The 23,544-nt window shown below is 37.5% G+C and overlaps 2 protein-coding genes and 1 long non-coding RNA gene across 6 annotated transcripts in view; all 3 read left to right on the top strand.

The window, feature by feature from the left end:
• The first annotated feature begins 2,080 nt into the window (after positions 1–2,080).
• On the top strand, positions 2,081–14,163 carry plcxd2 (phosphatidylinositol-specific phospholipase C, X domain containing 2). The gene is made up of 4 exons (XM_059534724.1): positions 2,081–2,405; positions 2,727–3,193; positions 4,985–5,226; positions 13,521–14,163. The coding sequence occupies exons 1-4, from the start codon at positions 2,306–2,308 to the stop codon at positions 13,672–13,674; spliced, it is 963 nt and encodes a 320-aa protein (XP_059390707.1). The 5' UTR covers positions 2,081–2,305; the 3' UTR covers positions 13,675–14,163.
• A 1,409-nt stretch (positions 14,164–15,572) lies between these two features.
• Positions 15,573–15,969, top strand: LOC132123769 (uncharacterized). The gene is made up of 2 exons (XR_009426683.1): positions 15,573–15,663; positions 15,767–15,969. It is a non-coding gene; the product is annotated as an uncharacterized LOC132123769 (long non-coding RNA).
• An 816-nt stretch (positions 15,970–16,785) lies between these two features.
• The window catches only part of LOC132124075 (pleckstrin homology-like domain family B member 2), a 48,317-nt gene continuing 41,558 nt past the window's right edge, over positions 16,786–23,544 (top strand). For all 4 annotated transcript variants that reach the window (XM_059534851.1, XM_059534853.1, XM_059534852.1 and 1 more), the window contains exon 1: positions 16,786–16,865. In XM_059534851.1, the coding sequence (XP_059390834.1) occupies positions 16,842–16,865 (24 nt within the window). In that variant the 5' untranslated portion in view covers positions 16,786–16,841. The remainder of the gene's footprint in view (positions 16,866–23,544) is intronic.

The raw sequence follows: 23,544 nt of genomic DNA, 5'->3' as shown, positions 1-23,544 counted from the left end.
AATTATTCGATTTAATCTACAAAAGGAAAGGTTTGATTGATAACCTTTTGCAATTAAGTTTTCAGTCACGTAATCATTCGTATGATATAGCTTTTATTTTAAATAGCAGCTGATTTACAAATCACGCTTTATTCACTAAAAGTAGCTCATTTAAGGAACGTTCTGCCTTCTGTGACGCCATAGATGAACGAGTCTGTGTTTTTGAACTTATCTTTTAAGTGAACAAATCGTTGTTGTTCACTGAAGCATGTAGGCTAACTAAATTGGTTATACATTGTTTTTCTCTGAATCTTTCTTTCTCTACCTTGATAAATTCCAGTTCAATTTGAAGGATGAGCGAAAACTGAATGGGAAAATATAGATTTGCTGAAAATGATGAAAACCTTTTAAGCACGCTTCGGAGTAGAGGCCTTTTCTGTTAAAAATAACAGTGGTTTGTGAATGTTGATGACTTAATAAATATTTATTTATGCTGGGATGTTGTGCTTAGGCCACAAGGAACTTACTATTTCATGTAAATTGAATGGATTTAGGCTACTGAAAATTACTTTTTTGTGGCATCTCTGATCAGTAGATTTCGGTTGACTCTGAGATGAATCGGTGGAGTGAATGATTCAATGACGCAATCACTTCTTGCCTCCTTCTGGCATAATACATCTTTTTAGTGAAATTATTTTAAAGATTTGAGTCACTGGGAATCAAAAGCACTTCATTGGATGCACACTGCAGTCACAGTGCCAAGCGGTCGCCGTGATTTTGCCAAGTAAGACATGTTCCTGGATCAACATCTTCTGATGATCCTGGATCAACATTATTGTCCAAAATATTGACTTAACCCAATCCCTACCCCTAAACCTAACCCTACCCATATTTTATTCCTAAAATCAGTGGGAAATGATAGTTGATTAACAAGGGTGTAGAAGCACCCTGATTGTAAGCCTAAAACAGATATTTCCTGAAAAGATATATCTAAATTCTGATTGGTTGATTGGAATGTTGTTTTAGGATCAACAAGGATGTTGATCCAGGAACATGTTGTACTTGGTGAAATCATGCTAACCAGTGTGAAAAACCAAAATATGCTGAAGACAGTATTTAATTAAAGATTTTCTTTGTAGTACTTATTTTAACTATTCACTGCTGCCATGTCCGGACTTGCCATTGGGCTTGACTGGGCTTCAGCCCATGGGCCCCACCTTTTACCTGTTTACATTTGTTTGATTTGTTCAGTTATGCCAGTCAGAAATAAGCCACATCTCCACTGCGCACGCAAGGGCTAATTGGGTCAGCCAGGGCTAACAAACATTCGAGGCCATATATCAAACAGCTTAAACTGCTAAACTATTTATGATTTTTGAAGGACACATGTATTGAATTGCGTCTGCCCCGATTAATTTGTCACTATATGGATACTTTAAACAGCTCCATTAAGCCCCAAAGAGCGCACATTTAAAAAGATAATGATACATTCTCATACCTCATTTCTTTACAGATTATTCTACATTATATTAATGTCTGAGCACTCTCTCTCATCTCACCTCCATCACACATAGTGGGACAGAAATGTCATCAAATTTATAAAAAAACAATAGCCATTTAATGAGTTTCTGTTTTTATACCATATGCCTTTAATATAGGAGTTATATCCTATCACACAAACAAGAGTTCTATTTTTCATAATACCTGCACGAACAGAAACATTAGAATAATAAAATACATTTGTGTTTTGTGTTACTCTATAATGATGTTCTACAGTAGTTGAGGGCATTTGTAGTGTATAGGGCTCAAACATAACCTCATGCCCAGGGGCCCCCGTTTCCTTAAATCCTGCCCTGACTGCTGCAAATTCTGAAATTATCCACAGATCACACTCATTGGTGTGGTCAATAAGTGAATGTGTAGGCCGCCTTGCTCTTTAAACATGACAATATCCACCTGCAGTAGCCTACTAAAGGTGAAGTGTCCCATCTGTTACCTGTCTAATGGAGAGGGAGAGGGCGGGGATAATCAGCACTGACCGAGTCATTTAAACTCCAGCAGGGAAGCAGGGAGGAGGATAAGGATTGTAATGTCGGTTTAAGAAGATTAACTTTGTAGAAAGGCTCGCTCTCCATCTGCAGTCTGCCTCACACATCGAGTGATGTTATAATGACTAAATCATTATCTTGATTCAAATCATGCGTTGATGACCCGATTGACAGTAATGATTTTGCTGGGGATAACGAGCATTGCTGGATTAGCTTGGCCTGGATCTGTGTTGAATTGGCATCGTGAATGTTAGAGCTGAAACGCTTTACTTGAGGTAATGAAGACGCGACCGACAGGAAACACCTCCAATGCCGACTGGATGGGCTCCCTGTGCCCTGCCCTCACATCCATGCCTCTCAAGCATCTGGCAGTTCCTGGTGAGAGAGTGTCTTTTTCTTTGGGGCATTTAACTACAATTAAATTAGATACTAAAATGTAGGTAAAAGTAAAACAAGGTATTATTTTCCTTTTGTAGCAATTTAATTCAAATGCTATATGATATGTTACATTGCAAATACAGCACAGAGGATAATGTATAAACAGTGACTTGTATGTGTTAATAAGCTATTTTCTTAACACATAATTTTTTTTTATTATTGTTATTGCTAATAATATAATAACCAACTTGTAGAGTCAGAACATAATGGCTAAATGAACTGCAGAACTGTCTTAATGTTGCGTTTATGCTCTTTCTATAGGTTCTCATGATTCTTTCAGCTTCTGGGTGGATGAGCAAGCTCCAGTCGGTCCAGACCAGAAAGCATATGTGAAGCACCTGGTTGCGATATTTCGCTTTCTGGCCAAGAAGGTGATGAAGAAGTGGTCCATGACCCAGAACCTCACCTTCAGGGAGCAGCTTGAGGGAGGAATACGCTACTTCGACCTGCGTGTTTCCTCCAAACCGGGAGAACCAGGCCACGAGATATACTTTATCCATGGGCTGTTTGGACACAGAGTACGTGATGGCCTTAATGACATTAACAGTTTTTTGAACATACACAAGAAGGAGGTTGTTTTTTTAGACTTTAACCATCATTATGCAATGAGCGAAGAGCATCATCATTATCTAATCAAGATGCTGAAGGATGTGTTTGGTCACAAGCTCTGCAGGATTGACGTGGTGGAGGACATCACTCTGAACTATCTGTGGGAGCACAGGTACCAGGTGAGCTCAGGACGGCACAGCCTATCTGATGATAATAGCAATGGCTTTACATCAAGATAAAAATCTTAAATGGCATTTGATGAAAAGAAAAAGCATCAAAAATGGATGGAAAATGTTGTTGGATAAAAGTTTTTAGATCAGTGATTAATCTGCATGATATCTAAATAAACAACTACTATATAAAAATACCTTTGTGAGAACTTGACAGAAAAGTTAGTGCCCTTTAGATAGAGGAAAAAACAGAGACACTCATTATGAGAAGTTGACTTTTTTAGGTGAACAGTCATACTGAAACTATCTAAAACAGCTGTCAAAAACTGCAAAACAATGTTTTTCCAGTTACTGTCTCAAAGCATGAAATAAACAAACTCATGCATGCAAAGCTATTTCCGGCTAGAGTTTCTGATTGCTCAAGAGTTTGAAATCAATGAAAGTATATTTTTTATAATTGCTAGTTTGTTGTCAGAGAAATGTGTGTATCTACAGTATATTTGCATCAGCACTAACAATCAGATATGGAAATAAGTGGATTTGTTTTGTGTGTGGGTTTGCTTTTTACTGTAATACCAACTTGTTACAAATTTGTTAGATTCTATCATAGTTTTTCTTGATATTTTAAATCATTATATTTTAAAAACATTATATTTTCTATTTAAATTTTTGTTAAGTTTTTAGTAATTTTGTTCTGTTTTTTTTGTTTTTTTTTTTGTTTGTTTTTACATTTTTAGAAGTTTTTTTATAAATGCAATGTGCAAAGTTTAATATTAAATATTTTTTCATAGAAAACCATTATAAAGAAAACACTTCAGGATTTTATTGCATTGCATTCATATTCCAGGCTCATTTGCTTGCCTTTATAAATCACTCAGTGATACATAAGGTGTGTACTGAATCTTTTAATATTACTGTTTCAAAGGCACTTTATGTGTTTTCAAATTAAACGTTTTAGAATGTCACGCTGTTTTTAGTGATTTAAATATTACAGTGGACACTTTATATGGATTGCTAATGGCCAACACTTGCATGTTGTTCAAACATCATTTTTTTATTCTTTTAAGACGTGATCTAAATAATTTTGAATTGGAACAGATAGAAAATTGACAGGCTTGTGTTGCAGTTCTTGTCCTGCCCGCCAGGTCTCCGAGTCTGTGACTGAAAAATAGGAATAATAAACCTGGTTGTGTCTGAATTAGTGCTGATGACTCTTTGTGTGCCTGTGGTGTGTTGCACCAGAGGTCAGCTAAATATTCCTGCTGTGTACTGACCCTAATCACTATAGGATTAATGTCTCACCTCCACTGGAGACCGGAGACAGACAGGTGTACAAATGGCAAAAACTGGACACTGACAGTATGTGAGATTTGTTTTTGGTTCATTTTTATCATCATAAGATCATGTCATAAGAGCAATAGCACACCTCTCCACACCTTTCCAACAGGCATAGTTCATCGCAAAATTGAAAACTCTGTCATAATTTACTGCAATGGAAGTCGAAGAATAATTCTTATCAGAGGGTGTTAGTAGAGTATTAGCAGATGGCAAAGTCACTTATATTCAACAGTATCTCTAAAGGAGACCATCAAAATTTGGATAATTCAAGTTATTTTTCATGACTGCATGAGATGTGCATCTAAATTTAATTCTTCAATACGCTTCGTTATCTTAGCCTAAATATGAGCTATAGCAAGTATTTTGGAGGCATCACTGATAATATCATAATTATTAGTGCTCATCATGTCATTTTAGAATAATAACTCGTTCAGTCTCTGGCATTTGTGTTTGATTTCACAGGTCCTAGTGTTCTACCACCATTCATTTTCTGAGAGCTGTCCTGTGATTTGGCCTGGTAGTAAAATTCCCGCCCCCTGGGCCAATACCACAGATGCCGCCAAGCTCATCCAGTTCCTGGAAACAACTCTGGGTGAACGAGCCAAATATGGCAGCTTTCATGTGTCACAAGCCATTTTAACCCCACGTGTCAAGACCATCGCCAGGGGCCTGGTACGGGGGCTAAGAAACTACCTGGTGGAGAAGTGAGTACTTTTTTTTTTTAATGGCCTCTGTCCTCAATCTCTCTCTCTCTCTCCCTCTCTCTCTCTCTCTCTCTTTATATATATATATATATATATATATATTAGTGGTGGGCATAGATTAATTTTTTAATCTAGATTAATCTCACTGTAATCTTGGAATTAATCTAGATTAATCTAGATTAAAATGGCTCATTTGAATTCTGCCGAAAACATTCAGAATATGTGTGCTACCCAAATAAAATAATGACTAAAAGTAACGTTAAAGGTCACGTTTTTCGCGCTTTTTTGAAGCTTTGATTGTGTTTACAGTGTGCAATATAACATGTGTTCATGTTTCGCGTGTAAAAAAACACAGTATTTTTCACACAACTCACCAATCTGTATACCGCTGTTTTCATTGTCATTAAAACGGGCTGATGACTTCCTTGTTCTATAAAGTCCCTCCTTCAAAAATACGTAACGAGTTCTGATTGGGCCAGCGGTTCCTGTGTTGTGATTCGACCGAGAGCCAACCTTCCGCTCTGTCTCGTGAGGCCAATAAGGAAGTGACTAAAACTGCAATTCATCGACTGGCCGCTTGAGGCTGGCTGCAAAAGGGAGTCAGTCCCATAGACTCCCCATGTTAAAATGGCCAACTTTACAGCAGAAAAAAACATGTTTACAGCCTGGTGCAAAAAATGATTTTGGTCTAAATAGCTAATTTTGCCCTTCATGACAACTGTGAGGGGGGTGAATTTTTTTATAACTCATCCGTTTAAATTATATTAAGACTTAAACTTCTGCATAATTAAGGGCGTGGCCCCTTGAGTGACAGGTGGTTTGCTGCTGCTGACACTGCCGTCCCGCTAGGTGGGTGTGGCTTCAGCAAGTAGCTCCTGCCTGTTTGCCCATTTTTCATTATCCGGGAGAGTCGCACGGTGACGCACTGCCAAGATGGCGTTCGGCCCTGTCCCAAATCGCGCACTTCATGTGGACTTTCGGTCTCGTGGACTTGAAATGCGCGTGCTCGCCGAGTCTACGAGTCCGTAGGCTGTCCCATTCAGCATTTTAACGCTCCGAAGTGTGCTCAGCAGCGCCCCCTTTGTACCCTTGAAGCGGTCTTCCGCGAAGCCCGCATAGAAGCAGGCTCCACGCACTTCAACTACCCAGGAATCCTTGCGAAAGACCAATCAGACAACAGATGGGAGGATATTTCGCTCACGGACTGTAAACATGGCTGAGAAGAGAATATTTAAGTGTAAAAGTATCAATGTTTTTTATGACATAGGCGTACATTTTACCAGTTGTTACTTACAGTTATACAAACATTATCGACCAGTTGATATCTCAAACATAATAATAGCGCGTTAAATAATACGATCGCATTATGATTCATTACATAAATAGAACCGAATGGCATGGCTTTATGAGTCATATAAACGTAGTATGAATATTGAAACCTATACATTTTTCTTAAACTCATTTTAATTTTGTGTTAAAATTTAACATTATGTATTATTATGTACAAATGTATTTATCATTTAAATAACCATGACATCTATTCTAATGCCCAGGTGGCATTTACAATTATAGAACTGTAAAAGCAGGCTGTGTATTTCACATGGACATATTATTTGGGAAATTAAAATTAATCCTGTTCTCTATGCTAAAGACTGTAATTTGTTTAATGATATTTGTGATATTTTTCTAATAAAGGGACTGATGAGATGACCTTTAAGTTTATTCAGCTCCGTATGGAGAGGGATAAGTCAACCAGACCTTCTTCCTGTTTCCGGCGTGACGATCCCTGTCCCAAATCGCGCACTTCATGTGGACTTTCGGGGTGCTTCTCAATATCCCTACTCGTCTCCTCGCTCCTCCGTCCTCCATCCTATGACCCGGAAACCGATCGAACACAGCCATCTTGAAGGACATCTCAATTCTCTAATTGCACCACGAGGAGACGAGGATCGAGGAGGGAGGAGGCTTCATGAGGAGAGATGAGCGAGGATACACAGGTGTATCCTATGCGGAAGTATTTTATCGACTTAACGTGACGCACGTATAAATTCTCTTCCCCCTTCACATCTGTTGTAACAATTTTTATTTATATTTTACCTTTTCACTTCAAATAAACCATGCATGTCATATATTTCAAACAGGGCATCTTGCTTTATTAATATTTATTATGAATGTCTTAATTAACAAACTTTAACAACATAAGGGCAGATCCCTTTAATTACAGCTGATGACACTTTGAAGTAACGCTGAAGGGAGCGAGGATAAATCATTTCACTTGATTCAAGTCCTCCATCCTCACGTCTTTTCCTTGCGTCCTTCCCTCGCATCCTGAAAGGGTGGAGCTAAGACACGAGGAAAGGAAGCGAGGAAAGGAAACGAGGATGCACAAATATGAATTGAGAAGCACCCTCGGTCTCGTGGACTTGAAATGCGCGTGCTCGCCGAGTCTACGAGTCCGTAGGCCGTCCCATTCAGCATTTTAACGCTCCGAAGTGTGCTCAGCAGCGACCCCTTTGTACCCTTGAAGCGGTCTTCCGCGAAGCCCGCATAGAAGCAGGCTCCACGCACTTCAACTACCCAGGAATCCTTGCGAAAGACCAATCAGACAACAGATGGGAGGATATTTCGCTCACGGACTGTAAACATGGCTGAGAAGAGAATATTTAAGTGTAAAAGTATCAATGTTTTTTATGAAATAGGCGTACATTTTACCAGTTGTTACTTACAGTTATACAAACATTATCGACCAGTTGATATCTCAAACATAATAATAGCGCGTTAAATAATACGATCGCATTATGATTCATTACATAAATAGAACCGAATGTCATGGCTTTATGAGTCATATAAACGTAGTATGAATATTGAAACCTATACATTTTTCTTAAACTCATTTTAATTTTGTGTTAAAATTTAACATTATGTATTATTATGTACAAATGTATTTATCATTTAAATAACCATGACATCTATTCTAATGCCCAGGTGGCATTTACAATTATAGAACTGTAAAAGCAGGCTGTGTATTTCACATGGACATATTATTTGGGAAATTAAAATTAATCCTGTTCTCTATGCTAAAGACTGTAATTTGTTTAATGATATTTGTGATATTTTCTAATAAAGGGACTGATGAGATGACCTTTAAGTTTATTCAGCTCCGTATGGAGAGGGATAAGTCAACCAGACCTTCTTCCTGTTTCCGGCGTGACGATCGAGTCTGTCCCAAAATACCTCTCAATGCACCCTCGCGGACTCGCGCTAAGGGCCCTATAGGTCTGCACTACATGACGTCACCGAAGTGTGGACTCTGAGGAAGTCCACAAGTCCGGAGTGTGCCATTTGGGACAGAGAATACCTCTCAATGCACCCTCGCGGACTCGCGCTAAGGGCCCTATAGGTCTGCACTACATGACGTCACCGAAGTGTGGACTCTGAGGAAGTCCACAAGTCCGGAGTGTGCCATTTGGGACAGGGCCGGACTTGGCTTCAAAAACACACTTAAAGAGTCTACGGGTGACGTTACGGACACTACGTCCATGTCTATGGATTCGACACAAGCTTAGAGCAGGCTGCCCTCCTGGTGACGCGATTGGACTAGTTTTGAGAAGCAAGTGGGCAGGAGCATGTGATGGAGATGTACTTATAATCACAGGAGCGATTTTACTGACGAGATGCGCATGAAAACCGTATTTGTTTTTTTGCACAGCCCTAACATCTAGTTAACAAAGCTAAACAGCGTTGCCCTTTGTGTAATAAGTTACAGAAACTGTTAAACACACATATTTAAATAATAAAATACCCTTACCGGTTGTGGTCCATAAACAACGCCTTCTCCAGACAAAGAGGGAACTGCTCCATCTTTCAGGAACAATCTTTGTGCGAATACGGCATTAAACTGATTGAGATTAAGGAAGTTGTCCTCAGCAAGCTGTCCTCAGCAAAATGTGCTGCACATAGTTTTACATGTGGATTATAATTTTCGGGAACCGAGTTAAACATAAATTGTAACCATTCATCTCCAAGTACAGGGTCCCTGGGAAGGCCAAACAAAGGTGATTAGACTCCACGATGAAAATAACAACGTTTCAACGATATGGCCACAAACACAAAACGCAGCTCTTCCTCCTTCTCCGTCAGAGCGCAACAAGACCACGTCCCCCTTTTTGTGAATTCATGTGGACGGAGGTTAGTCAAAAAACTGTTTTAGTGACGTCATTACTGCAGGAACTAGAGGGATGTAGTCCAAATGGGTCGTTTTTTGTAGGCGATTTCTGTTAAATAAAATATCTCGCTTGGCATTGAACTTTGAGCTTTAGAATTTTACAGATATTATTTATACTCTAACAACAATTATTACACTATTACACACTAACTAAAGTTTAAAAAATGGGATCACGAAGAAGGGGACCTTTAAGTCTTTGGACCTTTAAGACCCTTAAGTCTCAAGACAGGTGGTGCATTAGACCAGGGGCTCATCTCCTGTTTCCAAAATGCATCACAAACTGCTTGAGAAAGCTGTAAACGAATTCCACATTGCACAAGGTGCAAACAACCTTACACCTGTTTCACACATAATCCGTCTGCAGTGCGTATGCATTTCGTATTTTTTTACGCACACATCTTAACGGATTCCAGCGTTCACATGGTTGCGGTCCGTCAGTGCGTTCCAGGTGATCGATCGTTTACATACCGAGTAGTGGATTGCAAACGCGCCCTGTGTGTAAGCACAATGAGTATGAGTCCGTGCTGCTTCTGCACCCAGGGCCGTAGCTGGGGTCAGCGGGGCCCCAGTGAAGGTTGTACCAAAGGGCCCTGTTTGAAATTTTTTAAATTTGTACGTTCGTTCGTTCGTTTTTATTTATTTGTGCTATTTACACAATGTTTAAGGTTTTTTTTTAAGTGTCCTGTATTTACTAGTCAAATATATATAAAAAATATATCTGGTGTCTGAATAATTTTTGGTTTGACTGTGCATTAATTATTGTTAAAACTACAAAGTAATTCAGTCAAGAGCTGTGAGTGATTTTCTTTAATTTTCTTGGATTAACATTACAGCAGCCAGTAGCTTAATTAGGCGCGGTCACTTTAAGAGACGATGAACGCATCCAATATAATACACATCCCATTTTTTTCCTCAACTGTTTACTTTCACTTAAGAAATAACTGACAGTTTCGAGCATACTTTCTAAGGCGGGTATTTTGACATATTTTGTATGTATTTGTCGGCACAAGAGCAAAAAGAATCAGATTCGGTGTTCAAGTGTTTTGAGAAGCCTTTCTCTGCGTGAGCCTTGAACACCAGAACACCGCGGTGCTGAGTTGGGCTCTTTTACATCTTTTTGTTTGTTCAAACAGCTATTTGTTTTTGTTCGTTCAGGTGCAGGAGGGACTTCGAGGAGAACTTCGCAGAAAAAAGCTCTGTTCAGTGTCGCTGTCCGTGATACGCGGCTCTCTCTTTGCATGCGCACGTTTGATGTGGTAATTTCACAGTAGGTTTAAAGACTCGTTCTCGCCCCCTACAGATTCGGCTAGGTATACATCGGCGCTAAAATATCAAGGTGAAAGTCATCATAGCTTGCTTAGTACAGACCCAGCTCCCAACCCAACTTTGAGAATAGATTAACGGCAATATTTTTTTTATCGCCCGATAAGAGTCTCACGTTAACGCAGCACGTTAACGCCCACCACTAATATATATATATATATATATATATATATATATATATATATATATACATATATATATAAAATTCTAGTTCTTCATGAAACATGATCTTTACTTAATATCCTTGTGACGAGTGGAGCAGGTGTCGCTCATTTCCAAATCACTCCAACGGCCTCGCTCTGTTCCCACGGCTCTCGGCACCTCTCCACTCGTCACAATCCTAATGATTTTTGGCATAAAAAATTAAATAATTTTTTTGACCCATACAATGTAATGTTGGCTATTGCAACAAATATACACGTGCAACTTGTACTGGTTTTGTGGTCCAGGGTCACATATGTGTGTGTAGGCTACTGTGTTTAATTATATGTATACATAACTACACATACATACTGTACATATACTGTGTACATTACAAGAAATGTTTGTATTATACATTTATTTTTATGAATAATATAAATAATATATATGTATATATAATATAATATAATATAAATAATATATATATATATATACCTAAATAAAATAAAATATAAAAAAGTTTTTGAAAAGCTTATTTTATTTCATAATATAATTTACTTTAATTTGATGCACTTAAATAACTAAAACTGAAATTAGATTAGATTTAACTTTATTGTCATTGCACATGAAAGGTACAAGTCAATGAAATGCAGTTAGCATATCAGAAGTGCAATAAGCAGTAAGTACAGAATATATAGTGTCTACAATATGTTACAAATGTACAGTAAATATAAGGCTATGGACATTATTTACAGATTTTTAAATACTATCAAATTGCTTCTTATTCAGTATTCTGGATGAACAGACAGTAGTGCAAGTAATAACAAGTGAACTGTTTTGTTTGTTTGTTTGTTGATAAACCAGATGTAGTGTTTAAGAGGGATGAGAAGTGTGTGAGTTCGGTGTGTTGGGGGCCGGGGGGTTGGGGTGTCAGAGAACAGAATTCGGTAAGGAGACAGCTGTAGGGAAAAACCTGTTCCTGAATCTGCTGGTCCTTGTCCGGAGGCTCCTGAAGCGCCTCCCGGAGGGCAGGAGATTATACAGTCTATAGTCAGGGTGAGAGGAGTCCTTAAGAACCTTAACCTAAGCGTTTTATCTAGATGTCCTCAATAGCAGGAAGTAGTCTCCCTGTGATGCGCTGGGTGGTTTTCAGCACTGCCTTGCGGTCAGCAACTGAGCAGTTCCCATACCAGACTGTGATGCAACTGGTCAGGGTGCTATCGATCGCACACTGCTAAAAGTTCACAAGGATGGCTGAAGGCAGCTGGTTCTTCTTCAGTGTCCCGACGAAGAAGAGGCGCTGGTGAGCCTTCTTGATCAGGCTGGAGGTGTTTGTGGTCCGGGACAGGTCCTCCGAGATGGTGGTTCTCAGGAACTTGAAGCTGGACACACGTTCAACAACCATCCCGTTAATGTGGATGGGGTCATGCGTGCTTCCTTCCTTCTTCCACAATGAATTAATACAATGAATAAAAACTATTAAATCAAATTATAAAAACAAAAACTAATAAAAATGACAAAACAATAAAATTATAAAAAAAATAAGAAAAACTACAATTAACATAAAAGCAGAGAATCTAATTCAATAGAGAGCTTGTGTTGTTAAAAATGTTAAAATCATCCACTAGGTGGCAGCCCCAGCAACACTGCAAATTTGGTGAGTGGGCTCTGAGGAACCTTTCTTGAGGACAAACCCTTTTTAAGGACACAGGGATGCCCAGTTGAAGGTGCCCCTCATAACAATTCCCAGGCCTGTTGAAATACAGTGCTGGCTTTTGATCTATTCCTACAGAACATTTGCATATTGTGCAATACATAGTATAAAAACAATTGCTCTTTTGGGCATAGTTTATCCTATGAATTTAAGCTGTCTGAATTAATTAGACAGAGTAGTACATATACTGACCCACACAGAAGTATGGAGCCTTGTGCTGGGTCTTAGCAGACATTCTAGTCAGACAACTGTCTCAGGGGAAGCAGTTTAATTCTGCCCGAGTGTGGAAGTTGGATTGTTTATTATTCCAGGATAAACGCAGTCTGAGCTTCCCATTTCCTGGTTTTGTCCGGGCCGCTGTTGTAGATGACTGTCGAGCTTGGGAAGTTTATTTCTAGCCGGAGCTGACTCAGCTGATCTGAAATAGAACTAACACAGTAATTGCTTATATTTTAACACTTCCCTGTAGACAAGTGAGGGTTTTTGTATTGATTATTTATGCGTTTATGCAAATTTCATACACTACCATTCAAAAGGGGTTGGTATCTCTTATGCGCATCAAGGCTGCATTTGATCAAAAATACAGTGAAATCAGTTATATTATTTAAATTTAAAAGACATGTTTTCTATTTTAATATAGTTTAAAATCTAAGCTGAATTTCCAGCAGCCATTACTCCAATTTTTAACGTCACATGATCCTTTCGAAATTTGTGTAATATGCAGATTTGCTGCTCAAGAAACATGTTGTACTGCTTTAATATTTTTCTGGAAACCATTATATTTTTTTTCAGGATTTTTTGCTGAATAGAAATTTCAAAAGAACAGTATTTATTTGAATTATGCATCTTACATGTCTATTCTTACATGTGCTACTGTTGTTTCTCTCACAGGAACCTTCCAACCATAATGACGTGGGTAGAAGCACAAAAGCCAGGCGTAGATGGTGTCAATATCATCACTTCAGACTTCGTAGAACTTGTGGATTTCGCAAACACTGTCATTAAATTAAATAACCTCCTCATTCAAGATCGGCCAGGCACATGACCTTTTCAGTGACCGCCACAAAGACTGAAGGAGTGTTGACCATGAAGACCTGGAATGACATGGGGGTCACAACATGATTATCAAGAAGTGATAGATACCTATGGCTGTATGAGCTCTAAATTGGTAATTAATAATTCAACAGAGCTTTACATGCAATCAATCTGATACCCATGTTTTGCTAATTTCACTGAAACTCAGAAGTAATCTTTTAAACAGCTGTTCTTCACCTACACTTCATGTATTGAAAAGAAACTAATGTCATTATTTATGATTAATTATAATTTTTAACATTTTAAGAAATGTTAACTGTTTATTCTATAAGAACAAATGGGGTCATTGAGTTTTTTGTTGCATCATGAAAATTTCCCATATTTTATATAATATCTTCGCACTTTAAAGTTATTTAGCAATGACTCACCTGATGTGATCAGCAGTTTGTGGTCTTTATTTGTGTTTGGAAGTTTCATGGCAGGAACCTTATTTTTACAGCCAGTGCGATACAACAATAAAACATTTTCCGTTGCCTCAATTTTCTCTGAATTTTGCCAGTATAATAAATACCACCATAGTGGATAATATATATTTTTTCATTTAATTAATATATCATCATTTTTTATCATTAAAGTAATAAGAATTATTTTTGATTAGTAAATACATTCTAGAAATAATTTAATTTATAAATTAAATTATAAATATATATTTTTTTCATTTTGCAGTGCTATTTTATTATTATTTATATACTATTATAGTATTTTGTTTTTTTATTTATAACTTTATATTTTTATTTTTATTCAATTTTTAGTTTTAATATCATCTTATTTCAGTTTTTAAGTTCAATTTCTAATTTTGACTTTTTTTTCTTTCTTTTTTATCTAATATTTAGATTTTATTTTATTTCAGTTTTATTTAAATGACCAAAAACTGGTTTGAAAAGTTTTAGGTAACAACACAGTACACACAGTAACAATATAACAAACATGTAAGGCTTTGAGAGATTTACCTAATCCCTTTAAATGCTAAATGCTGAAGAAAAGAAAAAAATGTAATCAAGTGTATTCATCTTCTGTATGTTTTCCCTAAATCTCAGAATGTTTTATAGCTCTTCGGTATTTAAAAAATGTTCATACTAGTATTCACAGAAACAATGTGAGCATCTGCACATCAAGGGCCCTTCAGAGCGCAAGATCTTCCACACCTGCAGCTCCCTGTAACCATGTCCTTTCTGTGGTCTCTGGGATGGGAAAGCTATCAGATAATGATCAGGAGCATGTGAATGAGTCCACACAGAAAATTTGAATCCAATGAAGAAACAATTATGTGCTCAAAGCACGAAGGTATTTAGGAAAAGAGAAAGAAAATAGAGACAGATCTAATCAGCACAGCTGCTCTATTTCTCTTTGGCTTTAAAACCATAGTTTTTGTTCACTGCCGCCATTATCGCAATTGAATTTTAGTGCTCAGACTTCTGGATCCATCTATATCAGTGACATGTAATTCCAAGCCTTAAAAAAAAAAAAACATCTTGCCAAATTTTTGAGAAGCTCAAGGCATAGTGACCTGGCCAGCTGCATTTTGAAACTTTTTAGGTTCTTTGTTCTTTCTATGAGTCTACACATGACAAACAATATTCCTTCTCTCCATCCTCTCTTTCACACTCTTGCCTCTCCTTCTGTTCACTGCTGCCCTTTATTTCATTCCAGATCCTGAAAGAATGTCAGGTTTTTTTTTCATGTCAGCACTACAGTAACTTATCTAAAAGGACACTAACTGCAGTGTAATTTCATGCAGCTGTTGTCTAGCTTCTGTTATATATGTTGTCTCGTAGCTTCTGCCTCTTTGTTTGAGGGTTCTGCTGGGTTCTCCTAGACTCCAGGGTGAAGCGAGGCTGTATGGACAACACTGGCCATCTGTCATCCAGCTCTCCATTCCTTATGTTTGTCCAGCTCATTTAGGAACTATAAAACGTAATGAAGCATTTTAGACAATACTGTACGTGCATAGAGCAGGTGATGTCAAGCAGTTTTTTAGAAATGCAGAATTGGTGTCTTTTTATGATTTTGTTATTTAGTAAATGGCATTCATCTTTTTTCAGAGATAAAGAAAACTGGATGAGCATGCACTGGAGCATCCTGTTTACCAAAAGATTTGAGCTGAACGTGACCTCTAATCAAAAACTGCATGTTGGGTGTGAACGGCGGTGGGTGTGGATTTATGACACACGCTGTAGACTGTGTATGTTAAATAAACAAATAGTTTTACTGTGGATATTTTAATTAAAATTTATGAGAGTAAAAAGCTGGCTGATTTCTATCATTGTTATTTATCTTTTTTTGGTATTTGATGTATTCAAATCAGAATTCAAGAACTGGCAAATGAAAGTAAACTTGTAAGAAAAGATTGCACTCATCATATAAAATATTGCATTATACATGTATAACATACAAAACACTAAACAATAATAGTCACAGTGCCCTGATGCATGGAAAAGATGAAAGTGAGGAAAGAAACTGTAGGGAAGAGACTAGAAGAAATAAATGAGTGATAGCCTAAATAAATGCATGCTTTGCACATCAGCAAAGCAGAAAATATATGACATAAGAATGGCACATAACAAATAAACCTAAAGTTTTAAACAGCCTAAAGTATAGCTAGATATATAGCCTACACGTAGCCTATGTTAATATAATGTTAACATTTTGATTAAATAAAAAATGAACATGAAAACATACCCTAAATATGTTTTAAGAATATATATCAATTATCGCTGGTTAGAATATCTTGCTCCATGTCTCAAGAACCAGTTTATTGTCAGTGCTGGCTGAATTGCACGCGCCGCCGTCTCCAGTGCGCATGCGCACAACAGCGGACAACCAGCTGTTGCATTCCATAGAGCACAGCGGACTCGTCGATGGCCAAGAGCGCAGACAGCGCCTTTAAGTCACCAAAGAGACACAGGACTTGCTTAATTCCTTTGGAAATAATTATTTGTAACAGAGTGCTTGTTTTCAACTTTATCAATAATGCTCGGCGGGGAGGTGGAGTTTACAAATAAAGAAAAATACTGAATTGGCTTGATCATTTTCTTTTTGTCATTTGGAACCGCTAAGGATATTTGGGAAGAGCGCTGCGCACCTTCTGTATAAGTGCCTTTGGAGCTGCCATTCAAAATGACAGACGTCGTCTCGGCAATGGTGAGACTTATGTTTTGCACAAATAATCCTCAAAGTAAAACTTTATTTAGGCCTAATAGAAAGCTGTTCTTTTAATTAGGAGTGATTCAACAATTAGGGACACTTTTAAAAAGCTCATTTTCAGTTAATTTGGTATTTACGTGAATCATTTGTTTAGTTTTTCTTTTCTTTTAGACTGACTAAAAGCTTTCAGTCAGTGTAAAAGAAAAGAAAAACTAAACAAATGATTCACGTAAATACCAAATTAACTGAAAATTAGCTTTTTAAAAGTGTCCCTAATTGGTGAATCACTCCTGTTTGCTTATGTCTAATGTTTAGTAGGTAAAATACTGATACATATGCTTGATAATGTTTTTTTTTGGCCACAGTATTTATTTAACTTAATCTATGATCAACTCTTGGCACAAGCCGTGGCATGGGTCTAAACGTGTTTTGACTGTTGAATTCATCATGGGCAGTGAATCATGACCTATCAACTGAGAGATAAGCATTATACAGTAAACATCGAATACCAGAGACACTTTTAAAGGGTTAGTTCACCCAAGAATGAAAATTCATCCATCTTCTACTCACCCTCAAAGCATCCTAGTTGTGTCTGACTTTCTTCTTTCAGAATAATCTAATTGAAGCTGTATTAAAAATTGCCCTTGCTCTTCCGAGCCTTTCAATGGGGGTAAGCAGGTGTTTGTTGTCAACAGTTCAAAAGACATGAAATAAAGTGTGCAGATCTGTAATAAAACGTCCCTCACACAGCTCCAGGGGGTGAATAAAGGCCCCCTGTAGCGAATCCATGCATTTTTGTAAGATAAATATCCAGATTTCAAAAGTAATAAACACTTCTTTTTTTTAAACTGGAAGACGTGCAGGCAGATGTCATAGTACCTCAGCCCTGCGTGGTTAGTGATGAGCGCGGAGAGAGAACAAAACAAAATGTTGGTCACGAATAAGAAGCACAAAACGAGGATTTGTAAAGAAAAATGTTGAGGATTTCGAAATAAGCCAAGAGGAGTCTGGTTTTCCTTTGCTAAAGTAAGGAAACTTTGTTTCCTTTGCTCCTGCATTTCCCAGAGCCATGCACAATGCATATGTCTTCCATCTTCCGTCTGCACGTCTTCCGGTTCCCAACAGTCAGCAGAAGTGAGAAAAAAAAGTGTTTATTACATTTGAAATCTGGATATTTATCTTAAAAAAAAGGCATGGATTCGCTACAGGGGGCCTTTATTCACCCTGAGCCGTGTAAGGGATGTTTTATTACAGATTTGTGCACTTTATTTCACAACTTCTGAACTGTTGACAACAAACATTTGCTTACTCCCACTGAAAGGCTCGGAAGAGCAAGGACAATTTTTAATACAGCTTTGATGGGATTATTCTGAAAGAAAAAAGTCACACACACCTAGGATGATTCGAGAGTGAGAGAAGATGAACAAATTTTCATTCTCGGGTGAACTAACCCTTTAAGACAATCTGAAAGCAAACAGTGCCATGTGGTGCGATTTTACTAAACAGTGCTGCCTGACTGAACAAGGAATAATCAAACTGAACCAAGCAAACAATTTGAGGTTTATAGTTGTGTTTTTTATGCATTGTTTTTGTTTTATTTGACTTAAATGACCCATCTGTTCACAAACAACTCAAACCAGATGTTATGGTTTTAAAAACAGTCTATGACACTAAGAGCACAATTGCTATAGTTACATGCATAAGAGCAGCAATTATTTCATGAGTCAGTGTGAGGAGATGAAAAGAAATAAACATGCAGACAGACACAGAGAGTGATGCTAGATGCTGTAAGTGAAGCAGATGCTATGGTTGGACCTGCCACTCAACACACAATTGGGCTCAGGTGTGTTAACCTGTGATTTTGCTGACTCACACAGTTCTCATTGGCAGACAGGTTGTGGATGGGGCAGATGTTACAAAGATAGTAATCACTTGTGCTAAGTGATGATTCTGGCAAACAGTATAACTCCCTGCAGTGAGAAGAAACATCTGCATGAGGTTTGTTAGCATCCAAAAACATCTCAGAGTCAGGTGATTTACTATGGACAAAACATACACTATTGGTTTCAAAAGGGGGTTTTCACAGTGATGCCATAAAACAGGGGTCTGAGGAATTAAAACCATGAATTTTAGTGGTTCTTCATGGAACCATACAGTAGATGTCAATCATTAACCTTTATTTGGTGAACCCTCTGGTGACATTCAATCATTTTAGACTGAAAATATTATGTTCCTATTTTTTTTTACTTCATCTGAATAGTATGAAACTTTCCACCTTATTTTTCAATGTGGAAGTAAGCCGTTTTCTGTGAATGTGCGAGACTTCCTGTTCATTAGCCACTGTAGGGAATAGGAGAATAGGAGAAGAATAACAACGTGCAGTGAATGGCAAAACATTTTGCACAATACAAACCAGTGTGTTCATAATGAAGATGACACATTAAAATAATATGGCAAGACACACCAATTTGCAATATCCAGCAGCAAAACGAGCTGCTTTGAAGAGCTAAAAATAGTTGGAAGCGGATGACACCGGAAGCCAAACCCATACTTTTTACAAATTGATGCACCCACTCTTATGGGAAAAATAAGGTGGATATGAACAAAAAGTGGACGATAAGAAAAGACTAAATTATCTTACAGTGAAGCAGTCTTTGATAATGTCTAAATATATATCCAAATGCAAAACCTAATAAAAGTAATAATGTCTTTAAAAAGTAAAATAATTTTCTTAACATTTGTAGTATTTTATATATATATACCGTAATTCCTCAAATAAAAGCTGGGGCCTTTATTTACCTGAACTGCAGAAGGTAACAGGCTTTATTTGAAGCAGGCTTTTATTAGAGGCAGGCCTTTATTTCTAGTTCCATCTGTTTGATAAGTCATTGTTTTAAATAACCCATTTTAAATTAAAAGCGATGTCGTTCCAATGGACAGAGATCATAACATTAGCACAGAATCAGTTCAGAATCAATCACCAAAAGAATCAGTTCGGTTCAGATGCTCTGTGTGTCGGTCTGCTTCACACTGAATCACACATGCGCAGTATCATCAGCTCCTCGGTTCTCGAATCGGACGCGTCCGACAGAAACGGTTCTCGGTTCAGTGTACTGATGATCCGAAAACCGATGCAACCGTTTCTTGACTCGAGAACAAGAAACGCTCCGACAGTGGGCGTGTATGTTCGTCATCTGGCTCTGCTGCACAAATTTCCCCCGGCCTTTATTTATGACCGGCCTTTATTTGTACGTGTTGACCACGCCCCCGGCCACTATAAGAGGCCCAGCGTTTATTTGACTACCGGTTTTTATTTGAGGAATTACGGTATATAATTAAATACATGCTGCATAATTAAAATACATAATATATAATATTAAACAAATATATAAAATAAAATAATGTTGATACAAAATATAGTACATTACTTTCATTTTTGAACACAAATTACATATATTCTACATATATATAATTATATATCATTAATAATGAACAAGTGGTTTTAGTTAATGTAATGGCAACTTTTTGTTAAAATAAACTGCATAAACTTATATACTGTAGTATAGAAGGTTTGAAGTTTTCAAATAGACTGATCTTTTAAATTGGCTTTATGTGTAAAAAGCTGTACATAGTAAGGTTAAAGAAATCTGTGCTTTAAAGGAAAATAGTCAGAATAACATTACGTATGGTTCTGCAGCCTAATGTGAATTTCCTTCTGTTCTTATTCCTGCAGGCTGATGCAGCTGTAACAACATTCCACACTCTTTTATTTGTTTTTAACTTTGGAATTTGTGGTTAATGATGTAAAAGGTCTTAATATGTTTTTTCAGACAATTTTCTGAATCTTGCATTATCATGGTGCAAGCCAATTATTTATTCAGTTCCTCACACATTTAACTGAAAATAAAACATCTGCAAGTCACATTCGCCCTTACGCTGCAAAATCTACCAAATTGCTGCCACACTTATAGTCTTTATAGTTAACTATTGTTATTTTTAAACATAACAGCATTAATACAACCCTCCTTATGCCACATAATGATTTTCAGTGGCCTGAAAGACTAGAAGGGGAAGAAACTCAGAACAGAGAGGGTTTTGTCTACCTAAAAGATCTTGCATCGTTGAGTGTGTCCAGGGGAAGCAAGGGGTCTGCTTGAACCCTTCGTAAATTAACTGCATGCCATGAAGGGAATCCCATAATAAGCTAAGGTCCAGGCACAATGAGATCATTGTCACATATGACAGACTGGACTAAATAAGGAGTGCTGCCTCACCACCTTTGAGAGATCAGATGGTTTTTTATGCTGATATTGTTAAAGAGGCGAGTGTGTGGCCTTTAATCAAAAGATGATGACCCCTGATGAAAAGCAAACATGTCAGAGTATCTCTTTAACATGACACTATAAATTCAGAGCCTACAAAGCCTGAATTCATGACATTTCTTATATATATATCCATTTATTTATTCTATGTTAGAGTTTGTTGCAGATCTTTTTCATAGGGAGAATAACTATTTAATAATCTAACTTTTTCCACTACAAGGAATCTTTGGTACAATGGAAAGGTTCCATGGATTTTGAAGGTTCTTCATTGAACCATACAGTAGATGCCATAGAACTTTTATTTTTAGGAGGGACAGTAAAGCTAATAGTAAGCTAGTTTTCCATTCTGAACACAGCCCATATTTTGGGCAGAAAGATGAACACGCAACCATCACAGCCTACGCCGAACTCATTTGGAAATGACTTGAAAGTGATGGTGTTTCTGCCCGTGTCCTTGTTAGATCTGATGAGGGAAATGAATGAAAACAGAGGAAGGTTGACAGACCATTTCCCTTTTCAAATCTCCCATCTGTCCGCCAAAACGCTATCCTTGTGTGTAGCTGTCACCACCCATCACAATCACCCGTGCAACTCTGGGTGAGATTTGAATTTGTGATCCTTCTTTGATCATCCCATGTGTGTTCCAGCTGAGTCGTCAGGAATGTCCTCCCACATCATGTCTTGTGTTAAGCACAAGGACTCAAAAAGCCTTTTGTGTCAAATTCTGGCCTTCCTGCTTCTTTTGTTTTTCATCATAGATCTAATGTCTGTATGTTCATGTAACACTTCTGTCTTTTTCTCTGAGTCTGTCTCCACAGTCTTATCTTTCAGCTTGTCTCTGTGGCTCATAAAAGAAATGTTTTCAAATTAACACTCACCCCCTCTTCCTTCCCCCTTTTGACTTCTTTCCTGCATGTACTGTAAATAACCTTCCACAGTCTTTATGAAAAGTCTGGCTTCTTTGTTTGTTGTTGATGTCTGAACATGCCTGAACATAGCAGCTTCTACCTGAATCAAGAGGCCTTCTAACAAAGATCAGCCAGTGTGTAAACAGCAAACCTGCCCTTATCGCCCCACAGATGCCCACATCTATAATCCCAAGAGCTGATTGGACGGTGAGGTGGTAGAGAGGAATGTAGCTGGTATTTTCATCCTGGGGTGACATTCTCAAAAGCAAAACACTGGGACATTCCTGCAGGAACATGCCTGTCTACCTGTCAGGAAAGAGGGCAAATAAAGTTGAGGAAGGGGCCTATGGTTCATGTGCAGTTCTTGTTTAATTGTGAAGTAGGTCTTGCTATTGCCAAATGCCCTCTTGGGATGTGGCCAGACATGGGTCTTAAATATCCTAAATGACTTTAAAATTGTAAAATTTTGAAATTAAAGTTGATCCTTCTTAAAAAATAAATAAATAAATAAAAAGTAAATTAACTTAAGTTTCAATTAGTGAATGCAGTACTCTTTAATTTCTGTTCACTTTAAATCAAGATCATTTTTTTAAAGAAATTATTACTTTTATTAAGTTGTACATGTTTCCTACCTGTGTCTGTTTGTTTATTAAATGTTTTATCACATAGTTATATTAAGGCAGTGCTAAATAAAATGCTATTTCTATGATCATTTTTAAATATCATATATCTTACAGATTCTGCAAGAAGTGTGTAAACTTACAAGCATAACTGCTAAAATGTTACTAACACGATAAACAGTATTATGGAAGCATAGTTGTAGGTGCACTCTGATTGGACCTTGGCATATGAATTGGAAATGAGGGTGCTTGAACAGCAATGATCTCAGTCGGGAAGTCAGTTCTGTATCAGAGGAAATAAGAACAGCGGTATAAGGCCAGATGTTCCTCTCAGGCTTTCAGGTCTGGAGAACCCAAAAAGTATGTGGACACTTGAGAAACGCCTAAAATGCATGACTGTCACTGCAAGATATAACAAAATATTTTTATTTTAAAGAAAGTTAGCACAAGTACACTTCTGAAACAAAATCTTTTACAAAAACAAGGGGATTCGATTATGAAAACTGAGTCAAACTGACCTCCCCAAAAATATTTTGGGAACCAGTTCTGCAGTCCAGAAGCATTTGGCATTTGTAACCACTTGGTTTGATATTTTGTTTTTAATGCAGTGAAAATATTACAGTTTAACTGTGTCTTAAGTGTCCAAATAATTTTTGCAGCATCTCTCTCTCTCTCTCTCTCTCTCTCTCTCTGTCTCTCACGTTTTCTCTTGCTCTCTCTCACTCTCTATATATATGTATCTGTGTGGGTGAGCAGGGTTAGCAGAAATGCAAATAGGCCCCTCTCTATGGTTACTGCAACTCTGGGATGGCAGGACCAAAGCAAG

The sequence above is a fragment of the Carassius carassius genome, chromosome 42 (assembly GCF_963082965.1).
Source record: "Carassius carassius chromosome 42, fCarCar2.1, whole genome shotgun sequence".
Lineage (NCBI taxonomy): Eukaryota > Metazoa > Chordata > Actinopteri > Cypriniformes > Cyprinidae > Carassius > Carassius carassius.
Note: the sequence above shows the minus strand (reverse complement) of the source record. Positions and strands in the feature narration are given on the sequence as shown.

What these genes read in the sequence shown, in the direction of transcription:
- plcxd2 (XM_059534724.1), top strand. Translation starts at nt 2,306, where the DNA reads ATGAAGACGCGACCGACAGGAAACACCTCCAATGCCGACTGGATGGGC. An exon ending in TGTGGGAGCACAGGTACCAG is followed by an intron (nt 3,194 to 4,984) that starts GTGAGCTCAGGA and finishes TTGATTTCACAG; the next exon opens with GTCCTAGTGTTCTACCACCA. An exon ending in AGAAACTACCTGGTGGAGAA is followed by an intron (nt 5,227 to 13,520) that starts GTGAGTACTTTT and finishes TTTCTCTCACAG; the next exon opens with GAACCTTCCAACCATAATGA.